The 12,081-nt window shown below is 37.1% G+C and overlaps 1 protein-coding gene across 11 annotated transcripts in view; it reads right to left on the bottom strand.

The window, feature by feature from the left end:
• Nucleotides 1-12,081, bottom strand: part of GPATCH2L (G-patch domain containing 2 like) — a 64,363-nt gene that overhangs the window by 31,761 nt on the left and 20,521 nt on the right. For 10 of the 11 annotated variants that reach the window (XR_004957375.1, XR_004957377.1, XM_036247183.1 and 7 more), the window contains exons 3-6: nucleotides 9,959-10,023; nucleotides 5,191-5,367; nucleotides 3,688-3,767; nucleotides 727-794 (exon numbers count right to left, since the gene is read on the bottom strand). Coding sequence is in view for 9 of the 11 variants with exons in the window: in XM_036247183.1 (XP_036103076.1) it covers nucleotides 727-794; nucleotides 3,688-3,767; nucleotides 5,191-5,367; nucleotides 9,959-10,023 (390 nt within the window). In the remaining 2 variants the exon portion in view is untranslated. The remainder of the gene's footprint in view (nucleotides 1-726; nucleotides 795-3,687; nucleotides 3,768-5,190; nucleotides 5,368-9,958; nucleotides 10,024-12,081) is intronic. The other variant, XM_036247163.1, reaches the window with a different exon arrangement.

Here is a 12,081-nt window from a genome sequence, read left to right as displayed (position 1 = left end):
AGGAAATAACTCTTCAAAGGAGAAAACCTTGTAATGGAATGTAAAAGACTAGATACTCTACAAATAAACCCAAGATGATGCTGTGACACCCATGTACTCTCAGCTGTGCAGTGAAAACAGGATCCCCAATTCAACAAGGGCATCGACTACTCACACACTTGGCCTATTTTGTAAATTAAAAATTTACTCAGGCTGGATAGGTATAGCATCGTAACTGGGCACTGACCATGATGTGTTCAGGAGACACCAAAGAGCCAGTCACGTCAGGGGACCAGGCTATCACAAGAAGGGGTAGAATGATTTTCCCACAGTTACACACACAGGCTTTTTAGTTGTACTTATCACAGTCGTTAGGCCAAAAGGTACTTCTCTATATAAGAGGTCTCAAAATGGGAAGGGAATATAAGCAAATGTAGAGGCAATCACCCCTTTTGAACAAAAATAATTTTAAGAGACAGAAGAATGAGTTCAAAATGTAACATCTTTATTGGAGGCTACTTTTAAAATTCAGCACCTATAAATATAAAAAGCAAAGAAATCAAAACTAGTCTAGAAAGGAAAAAAATAATCACTCTCATAGGTTTAGGGTATTAGCCATGTTGACTATTATAAAGTACAAATCTTTGAGATTTCTTTCAGCTCTAAAGTCAGATGTTTAGGTTCCTTTATAAAACTTTCCTCTGCCTCCTTCTCTAAGGAATAGCCAGTAAATATGTAAGCACTTACTCTTTCTGCCGAGAGTCACTAATGATGTGGCCTAGCCTCTCAGTACCCAAAGTACTTATGCTGGTCTCCTGAAAAGACAAGAGTGTCATCTAACTACAGAAACAAATATATAAAGCACAACCTGTCATCAAGCTCACTCTTTCCCATAACTGTGCCAGCAACTTCAAAGACACATGTCAAATGTCAATCTTAAAACCCAACAGCAACTATATTTATTTTTATGGGAATCTAACTTAGAAGTATTTCATGCTGCCCTGGCCAGTGTAGCTCAGTTGGTTGGAGCATCGTCCCATGCACCAAAGGGTCACAGTTTGATTCCTGGTCAGGGAACATACCTAGGTTGTAGGTTCGATCCCCAAGTTGGGGTACATGTGGGAGGCAACTGATCGATGTTTCTCTCTCACATCAGTGCTTCTCTCTCTCTCTCTCTCTCTCTCTTCCTCTCACTAAAATCAATTAAAATTTTTAAAAAAGTATTTCATGTTACCCTAGACTTACTTTCCTCTAGTGTTCCAAAAAAATCATTATAAACATTGTTTACTATATATAGTATTGTATTATAGTAATACCTCCTAATTATCAGAGCATATAGAAATAAAAACATTTTTTTAAATCCAACAGCAGCTAATTTTTAACAGGCCAGCAGCACATCAAGCTCCCTAGAGTCAAATGATTATAACCCAATAGCTTTCATAATGGGACATTTACAGAGTCCTCACTGGTAACATCTAAATACCTACTGAATAAATGTATACACAGCAAAGAACTTTTGCAACTTACAAAAATTGTCACCTGTATTTTGTCTGTTAAATGTTATCTCTTAAAAACAGATGTTTGTATAAACTGGTTCTTAAATTTGGGGTTCTCAAGATTGCAGTATGAAATCTTACCATAACATCACAAGCAATTCAGAAACAAATCATTTCCAAAAAACTGGAAAATGGCAGAAGGCACTCACCCTTCATTTAACGTGGGCACGTTTACAATGAATATCTGTCACAGTGTCTGGGGAAGCACACCCACAGTACGTGAATAAGAGTTATGCACATAGGAGAAAGTGTTAGGATGAGAGAGTATGTCATAGGGCATGGATGTCAAGAATGTCAAGTCTGTTACTCAAACACATTTGTTTCTTGGCAAATATTATTATCTGTATTCATCTATGTATATAATTAGCTTAAATATTAGGATACATATTTTAGCAGAACTGGCTATAGAAAAATTAATTTGAGGTCAGATTCTGGGCAAGAGTGGAGCTAAATGAAAAGGTTGCACATACTGTATTCTTCATATTCTTCATCCCTTCGCCCATGACTCCTGGTCACAGACACAGCCATGGTAGTGGGACCAAGAGAAAAGATGGGTGAAAAATGAGCTATCTGTTACAGCAAAAAAAATTATTAACTTAAAGTGCCGTAATGTTTAAATTTACAGTTTATTACTGTGTAAATTACAAGCAGTACTTTGCGTAATTAGCAGCTCGCTGGCAGGGAGCTGTGAATAAAACTCATTATTTATGATTACAATTTAGAAAAAAAGAAGAGGGATAGGGGGAGGGGGAAGGAGGGCAGAACAGTGACCTCTGCTAGAAATGACAAATATCCCTTTAAGGTGATGAAGATGAATTAAACAAGTAAATATTATTCTATTCATTTGTACTCCTTAGAGACATCCAGTAGGCCCTAGTGCCCCTCCCCGCCTCAGGAAAGCTAAAGGGAGCGTCAAGATGAACTGATTTATTTCTCTGGAAGTGGGAAGCTCTTATTTTATAGGAGTTGAAACTAAGTAAGTGTTAGGGAGAATACTGTCAAGCTAAACCAATAAAGAGAAAAAAAATCAAAACATCTCTCTGTTCTCCACTCCCAACCTCCTTCTTCCCTTTACCCCACGTATTCACTTCTACCCTGTTAGCTGTTAAGAATAAGCACCCAGAATAGCAAAAGCAGCTTTTTATTGTCTGGAAAAGGAGTGACTCAAAAGAAGAAGGTTATCATTCTTCCAATAAATAAATGCCTTTCTAATTAAACATTTGAAATTGAATTTAAAGATAAAAAGAATCTAAGGTCATCTGGAAATAAACAGCCTCATTTCTTTTGTATGACTAAAACTTAGTAGCTCTCTGCAGGCAGCCAGACTGTGGCTCTGACCACTATATATCCAGCTTGGCACAGAGCCTGCCACATAGTAGGCATTCTAAATGCTTACTGAGCAATCCTACTCATTAATACTCTAAAATGCCTCTCCCTTCCTCACTCTTTGCCCACCACTATCTTCTCTGACTCTAAGCCCCAATCTTAGCCTATATTCAATCCCAAAGCAAAAGTAAAAAATAAATAATTTTTAAAATTTAAATTAAAAAAGGGAAGTAGACCTGGGTTCGATTCTCTACTCTGCCACTTCTATCTGGATAACATCAGACATTACTGAACTTCTTTGAACTCAAGTTTTTCTCACCTGCTAAAGGTGAATATTACCTCTTTTCAAGGTTTTTGGGAGGACTAAATGAACTGAGTGCCCAGCACAGTCCCTGGAAAGGACAGAATAAGTGGTAGATAAACCCCCCAGTGGAGGGGGTTTAACATTTCATGAATTCTAGAACAAAAGACCAGAGATAGGACAGAATAAGCATTCATGAATTCAGGAGGAGTCATAAAGAAGCCAAGAGTATTTTAATTCATATAATAATAATATATGATTAATCAAAAGAATAGAAGAAACAATAGATACTGTCATGACAGTGTTTGCTTTGTCAGAACTTCTATATGAATTAAACTTCATCCTTTTTGTGTGTATCCATTCATATCCTACATAATGTTCACTCTTATAAACTTGCAAAATATTCCAGTTGGCTTAATTAACTCCAGGGAATTCTGCAGCACCTATGATTATCAAGAGGGTACACAAATCTCGTAGAGGATATTATCTCTCCCACTGAGCCTGGTAAACAGTAAGACTTATCACCTTCCCAACAAGCCTTCTTCGCCCCTTTCTGAGACATCGAGCTGCAGCTCCAGGCAGACGATTCAGCCGAGCATGGTACCCTAAAACAAAAAGAAAAAGAAGTCCTCAGTAACTGAATGCCGAAGATTTTTTAGCAATGGCATGCTTCTAGTACACCAAAGGCCTTCCTGTACAGGGTCTAATAGACCAGCCCTTAAACTAGTATCACTAGGCTATTTGTCAAGAATTTACTATTCCCATGTCTTTGTCACCAGCATATAATCTGAGGCATGTCATTCACCTTTGACCTACGTAGTCTCATCTATAAAAGAGAGATAACAACTTGCTCAGTTCTATTCTATAAGGGTGTTTTGAAACCAAATGAAACAGCACATGGAAGATATTAATAAACTGAAAAAAACTAGATATATATAAGATATTAGAAACAATTTCTAATTATAAGTTAAATGCTAATGATTACTTAAAGCCATTCTAATTCACGAAATAATGGTAAAAATAACATGTATAATCTAATACCATTTTTCTAACTGCTGTATGTGTTCTACAACAGAAAAGACAACTGGAAGAACCACAACAAAATGTTATTAATAACAGCCCTGGCCTGTTTGGCTCAGTCATTATAGCGTCAGCCCACAGACCGAAGGGCACGTACCTGGGTTGCAGGTTCAATCCCTACTTCTAGTCAGGGCCATGCTAGAGGCAACCAATCTATGTGTCTCTCTCACATTGATATTTCTCTCTCTCCCTTCCTTAAACTCTATCTGCAAATCAATGAAAAAATGTCCTCAGGTAAGGATTAACAAAACAAAACAATGTTATCAATAACACTGTCTCTGAGTGTGGAATTACAGGCCATTCTAAGTTTCTTCTTCTTTCTATTCTTGCTTATTTATGTGTATTTTAAATAGGCCATAAAGAACTTTTAGACATGGTCATTGAAATGTTCAATAAACATTACTATTATTATTATTATTATTTTAGTATGTGCCCTTAGCAGGAACTGAACCCAGGACTCTCTGGTCCACAGGCCAAGACTCCAACCGCTGAGCCAAACCGGCCAGGCTCAATAAACATTATTAAGGACGCAAACAATGTCCCTCCACCAGAGAATAGTCTTGACCAAGAACCAACTCCTTTGAAAAGGGCTTTCAATCACCCAAATTCATCACAATGAAATGCTACAGGAGTTACAGCTCTTAGTGAAATTCTGATCATCAACAGATGCTCAAAAATTACTTGAAAGCTGACTAACTAGTTGATTATTAATTACTGGGAATCCTAGAATTTTAAATTTACAGAGCTAAAAGAAACCTCTGAAACAGTTCTTTTCACTATCACAATTTCTTAAATGACCCTGACATCTCAAGGAGAAAATCCCTGGACTAGCTCCAAAATTCAGATAGTTAATGTGTGCTTAGAGGAAGGAGACGCATACCATGGGATGATTCTCCCCAAAGAGAACAACGAAAGTGTGAACTATATTTTGATCTCCTCAGAACTCACCTCTTTGAGCTGGCCGAGAAGGTAAAAGGAATGTGGAATCTGAAAGTTTATCCAGTCCAGAATCCATTCTTTCTACTTCAGAGCAATGATCAGGAGCCCACTTGGGCAGAAGATTAGGGACAGTGAATCCTGGGACACATTCTCCTTCATAGAACCAATCACTCTGTTCATCATCCCCTAAAGTAAAGAGATCATTTTCAGAAGCTGGAATTTTAACATGCTCTATCAAATACCAAATGGCAGAGAAAGACAAATGCCACATGATCTCACTTACTTGTGGAATATAATGAACAAAAAAAGCTGATGAACAAAACAGACCCAGAGACATAGAAAGGAGTATGGTTCAGACTGACAAACCTCAGAGTGGTGGGGGGATGAGATAAACCAAAGAACTTATAGGCATGTATGTATAACCAATGAACATAGACAACAATACTTGGGGGGACAGGGGGGGATAGGGAGGAGGGTGTCTGAGAGGAAAAAGGAGAAACATCTGTAACAAAAATAAATGAATAAAAAAATAAATTAAAAAAAAAAATGGGAGGATGACTTCTTAGTGCTTTAGGTTTAAGTATACTTTTAAATAAAGTCAAAGTACAAAAAATTTTTTGATCCGTCTTCTTGATCCATGTTATGATGAAAACTGGGACACCAAACGTGTTTCATATAAATGTTATAATGTGTTATGCTGGACTGCTTTTAATAGTACAAAAATAAAGCTACCATTTACTAGGCCCTTACCACCTACCAGAGCCCATGCTAAAAATCTATAAACATGTTATTTCTTCCAAACCTTACTAAATCCAACTTACAAATGAGGCAAATAAAGCCCAAAGAAGTCAAGGTCAAAGTTGTATATGATGAAGCCAGAATTTGAACTCAAAACGTGACTAATTCCAAAGCCTTTACCACAAAAATAAACTGCCTCCCATGTACCATTCTCAACAGCATAAATGAACTTGGGGATTCAAAGCCCACAAATGGTTCTCAATTCAAAACTAGCTGTTCCTGAGGGATTTCTTGCTATAGTTTTATTTCTCATAGTAGATGAATAAAGACTGTATATCCATATTTTGTTTTTTTCTTGGTACCTCATTAATGGGACAGAAAATCATCTTAAAACCAGCAATCCAAGCTACAAGGAAAAAACTCACCAGAAACAAATAGTATAATCTCCCCAAGGTTTATGTCAAGAAGTTATATCATTTGCCCAAGGCTACATCCTCTTCAATAATGACAAAGTCAAGACTAGACCCATATAGCCAGGGTCTTGGTTTGAACATCTTTCTATTGACTAAATGATAGCATCTCAGTTTGCAATAGTTTATTCCTGCCACAAAGAGTAAGATAGGTAACTTTAGGTGCCCCCCCCCCCTTTCAAAATAGCAAAGATGAAGGAAATTATTACAAGAACATCTAAGGAGTTCATAATATATTCATTCTCTAATGTATACTGGATCCCAGGGAAGCTGCTCAGGACATGCCAATCACATGAAGTAGCACATTCATGGGCTACTAACACCCAGGATAATGACAACTCTTAAATCACTGTGGAGATCACTAAAAGGGGAAATTAAAGCTGCATACTGGTGAATAGCAGCAGATACTGCTATTAAAGAAGTTACTCAACGTGTCCTCCTTAAAAAGCATACCACCAACAGCTGTTTCTCTTAAACAGTAGTTCTCAACCTTTAGTGTGTATCAAAGGACAAGGAGGGGTTGTTAAGACACTGACTACTGGGCCCTATTCCCAAAGTTCCTGAGTCAGGTTAGGCAGGATCAAAAATATGCATTTCTAATAAGTTCCCTAGTGATGCTAAGCTGGTCTGGGGACCACAATTTGAGAACCACTACTCTAAAACCATCTCATCAAACCACGTACATAGATGCATCAAAGATAGGCATTAGAATAAACAATAATTAGTTTCTCCATTTTCAATATATTAATTGCTTTCTTATTCATAAGCATTCCTTAGGCCATTTAGTAAAAAAGTGTACTTAGCTAGGTCATGTTTTCTGTAACAAATGGTAAACTATCATGGAATTTTTTTTGCTTCACATTCACCCAAGACTTTTTATAATATGAAAAGAGACTCACTGAACCGGAAGTAACCTTGTGAGATCATCTAGACCCGTAGTCTTCAACCTGGGTTCACTAGGATGCCTGATGCAGGAGCTCCTCAAAAGAGTGCTGCCAGAGAATAAGGAAGAGGCTGAGTGGATCAGGCTCCTGACACCCTGCTCCTTTAGGATCTTGCTTTAACCAAAATAGGTTAGCTGTTTTATCATTTGAGGTTCTACATACAATTCTGTTTGAGGGAATAAAGGAGAATTTTCCACCTCAACTGGGCTTCCCTATAATTATTTAAGAGCTCACTATATGTCAGGCAATGTGTTACCTATTGTGGTTACAAATAATTTTTTTTTAAATCCTGTCTTAAAAAACTTCAATGGAAAAGACACGCATCTATAAACAATAATGTTATATGGTGAGTGGTAAGAAAGCAACAAGCACAGGGAAAGAAAAGAGTAAGGGTCCTAGGAGATGGTGCCTATATTGAGAGTATCAGTCTGAATCCTTTAGGAAACACGTGCACATTTAAATGGAGTAACTATGACTTTAATGAAGTGACTATTTACAAAGGTGTAAACAATATTAAGAGGAAGAAACCAATAAGGGATGGTGAAGCATCCTGGAGCCAGCACAGTGAGAAGTCTTTACTATTACTAGACCTGAAGTAGCAAGGGGAAAGAATGGTTATCAGAGCCCAGAGAGAGAACTGTGGTTTTACGAGAAGGCTGCCCAACAGGAGTGGTAGCCTTCTGCAGAGGAACACAACCACAGCCAACCAGCAATGCAACAGAAAGGGAGTTAGGGAAAGCTATACTCCAATGTGGTAGACTGCATCACTGTTTTCACCTCATCACTACCTCCCCCTATGATGGAATAATACACCCATGCCTTTTGCCATGGAATTCCACACCCCTTGAGGTAGAGGACACTTCCTAGTCCCACAGGCATTGGGCTTAGTCATATGACTTGCTTTAGGTAGTAGAACATTAACAAATGTGATTCAAGCAAAAGCTTTAAATATTCATGCATGGTCTGGCTTGCTCAGTTGGCATTCATGTTCTCTGCCATGAGAAGTCCATGAGTCATATAGCCATTGCTACTTTAGCCTAGTACCCAGATACACTGAGTAAGATACAAACCTAACTTGAAGCCTGGGGACCAGCTGAACCTCAGCTAACCCCCGAGTCCCACAGTAAGAAATAAACACAAAAAAACCACTAAAATTCTGGGATTGTTAAACAGTATTATCATAATGAAAACTTGACTATTACACTCAATCTCATTCACCTCCCTGTCTCCCTCTATTCTTCTGCTGATGCCTCCTACTGGCCAAAGCCATGAAGGCAAGAAAACCCACTGATGTAATCCATAAATATGCCCCGGAGAAGCAAAAGGAAAACTGTGTCTTGCTGGATGATCAACCATTCAAGGAAAAGTGAGGATGAGATTTCAGGCAAAGATGAGCATAAACAAAGACATGGAAACAGGAAATAACATAGCTTTGTGCTGAGAACTCTAAGCATCTAAAATATCACCAGAATTCATGAAGTTGAGGGAGAGACAAAGAAGAAAGCTGGGGCTATAGAATATTCCACCATCTTCCATGATAAACCAAGGATTTCTTATCAGTGGAAAGGTTTTCCAAAGGCCCAAAACTTAATCTGTTGTAATAGGTCCACACTTTCTTCCACATCTGTATAATTACACATCGTACCCTTTAAGAGATGCATTATACTTCATAACATTGCAGTAAAAGCAAAGAAAAAGAGCAAATATTAATAATTCTGAACAGTATGCACCAGTTCATTCATGTAAAGACAATCAGACTTCCTTGGTATGAGAAAAAATAAATCAAGACCCTGACTAGAACCTACCAGGGAATATATACACATGTAACCTTGAATGACACCTTGCTCCCTCAGAATCAGAAAAGAATAGAAAGGCACTCACAACTTCCATATAGTAAGAAAGTTAACAACTCCATCCACTTAGCCCTTGGAGAAAGATAATTGGATTTCAGGGCTAGAAGGGACTTTAAGAGATCTACAAATCCCTTATTAGAGTAAGAAAACTAGTTCAAAGAAGCTACATGAAATTCTTATTGATACACAATTAGTGTGGCCCTAAGCAAGTGTACAGGGCAAAAACAAAGTTTCAAATTGCTGTTTAGGTAGTAAGAATAAAGAACTGATAATTAACATACACCAGCCTTATTCAAAGTGTTCTATGCTAAACTTCAGGACTTTTAACTTGAGAAAGATGTTTTCTATAATATATTCACCCAGAACACTGTGATCATTTATAAACAAGGTTATACAAATAAATTCTACCTAAGTGAAAAGAATGTCTTAGCATCCAAAAAAGAATAATACATGAGGATATTTTTTTTGGGTTCTAATAAAAAGCAACTTCCCGAAGTCTCATCCTTGACACTATAACCCCCTGGATAAATGATTCTCAAAGTCTGAACTATCTGCATAAAAATCACCACAGGTACTTGTGAAAAATGCAGATTCCAAAGGCCAACTCTAAATCTATTTGATTTCTAGGAGTTCAAAAAATGTGCAGTTTTAACAGTTCCCCAGGTGGCTCTTATATGCCCTAAGGTTTGAGAACCACTGCTACAGCCATCATATTCTCAGTGACTCACTCCTATGTTCATTAGAACCCTCCTAAAGCCGGGATCAAGATTACCTTGCCGTCCTTCATCGTTGGTGAAGAGCCCTGTGTCACTGCTGCTACACACACTGCTGGTTTCACTGGAAAAAAGAATAAAACACAAGAGAATACATCAATTCCAGTCAAATACAAGGCACTGCTCAATCTTCTTTTGGTTTTCAAATTAAAAGTTTCCCTAATTTCATTAGCCAACCAGAAATGTAAATTTCATAGTTAAGTCATAGGGGAAGAGTTCTAAAACTTTCATTTATATTTCAAAGTATTTTAAAAACATCTCAAATCACTTTGTTAGTTTAGCATTAGAAAGTTATTTATTAAGGCTCACAGAAATAATCTCAATCTGTTTTGGTATATGGTATATTAAACAATATAAATTTACAAATTTATCAACTAATTTTATTTTTAAATATTATCAACTATCAGTTTTAAATAAAGCTATCCCACTTTAAGACATCTAGCATCCATGAACAGAAATTAAAATCAGCATAACAAATTATACTGGGGTGGGCTAAGTAGGTTTATAGTTGTGAGTATACAAAACACTTTATTTTTATATTATATATAATTTATTATTATATTATTTATTTGTATTACTTGTCTTATTGTTATTTATTATTTTGTTAAAAAAATTTTTTTTATCCTCACCCGAGGACATTTTTCCATTTTTTGTACAGATAGAGTGGGAGGGAGAGAGAGGAAGAGATAGAGAGAGAGAAACATCGATGTGAAAGGGACACACCGAGTGGCTGCCACCGCACGACCAACCAGGGTCAGGGACAAACTACAACCGAAGTACGTGCCCTTAGCGGGAACCGAACCTGGGTCTCTCCGGACCGCAGGCCGACGCTCTAACCGCTGAGCCAAACCGGCCAGGGCTGTTACTTATTATTTTGTATCCTTATTTATAATTTATCTTTTAGGTAATCATGGCTGGTAATTTAACCTACTTTTGCCCACCCCTGTATTTTCTAAATTTAATGTCATCCTTCACATCAAGCATATACAATAAAACTTACTTTCACAAAGGAAGTTAAGATATAAAAATATGAAAACAAACTCCATTTAAACTCATTGAAATAAAACTTGCTCCATAGAATTCCAGCCAATAAGTTTCACTTTCTGAGCTCTTGCTAGCAACTGATTCTGCCTCTTCTGAGGCTGTACTTTTTTCATCTAATCATCAAATATGATTTATCTGGTTCAAGAAAAATAGAGTGTTTTCTTCTGAGGTAATTAATTATTTTCACCTGCTCTAGAAGCTAGAAGAAGCCAAAGCAAGGAAAAAGCATTCTCACCATGCGGCATAAGGCTTGGCAAAATCCAAACCTACATTTCTGGATCAAACATCTGAAAATATTTTGTATTTTGCAATATTTCCAAATATCTTGCCAACACTAAATCCTAGAAATGTTGGTTAAATTAAGTAGCAATGCTCTCCTCACTTAAGCTTGTCTCTGAATACCAGACTTAAGAGATTTGTTGCAGCAAGAGCCAAATAAACATATCCAGTTTCTTTAAAGGTTCTTTCATTTTATTTTCTTCTGTACTTACAAGTGGGAACATTCTCAGGTGTCACTGTAAGAAATGTTTTACAAAACTATACCACTGGATTCTGATGGATTTAGAAGCTTCAAAGAGCTCTGCAGTTAAATCCAGAGACATCCTCACAGACTAGTTACTGGATTCTTCCTCCTTCTGAGTTCAAAGAACTGTATCTGCTGAACTTCATTGTTTTGTTTTTGTATTTTTAGCAAATTCCTAAAAATATTACTGGTCTAACTCCATTGAGTTTTAACTACACATCCTCTCATATTACTACTTTATGATTTTCATCTGACCTCGAAGATAAAGCAAATTTATATTTTTAACTCCTCTTGATATGAAGGAAGGTGGGCCATGGCCAGATAATCTGCTCCACCTTTGTGTTATGGTCTTTATTGGCTAGCATATCACCAATTGAGATTTAGGGGATCAACCTACTTTTGTATGGCCTGTGAGCTAAGAATGGTTTTCAGTTTTAAATCCCTGAGGTGGGGGGTAGGGGGTGAGTGTCACAAAGAACATTTTGTGAGATGTGGAAATGATATGAAATTCAAATGTCAGTGTCCATAAATACTGTTTTATTGGAATACAGCCAC

Source organism: Molossus molossus, unplaced genomic scaffold (assembly GCF_014108415.1).
Source record: "Molossus molossus isolate mMolMol1 unplaced genomic scaffold, mMolMol1.p scaffold_m16_p_1, whole genome shotgun sequence".
Lineage (NCBI taxonomy): Eukaryota > Metazoa > Chordata > Mammalia > Chiroptera > Molossidae > Molossus > Molossus molossus.
This window is presented reverse-complemented; position numbering and strand designations above follow the sequence as displayed.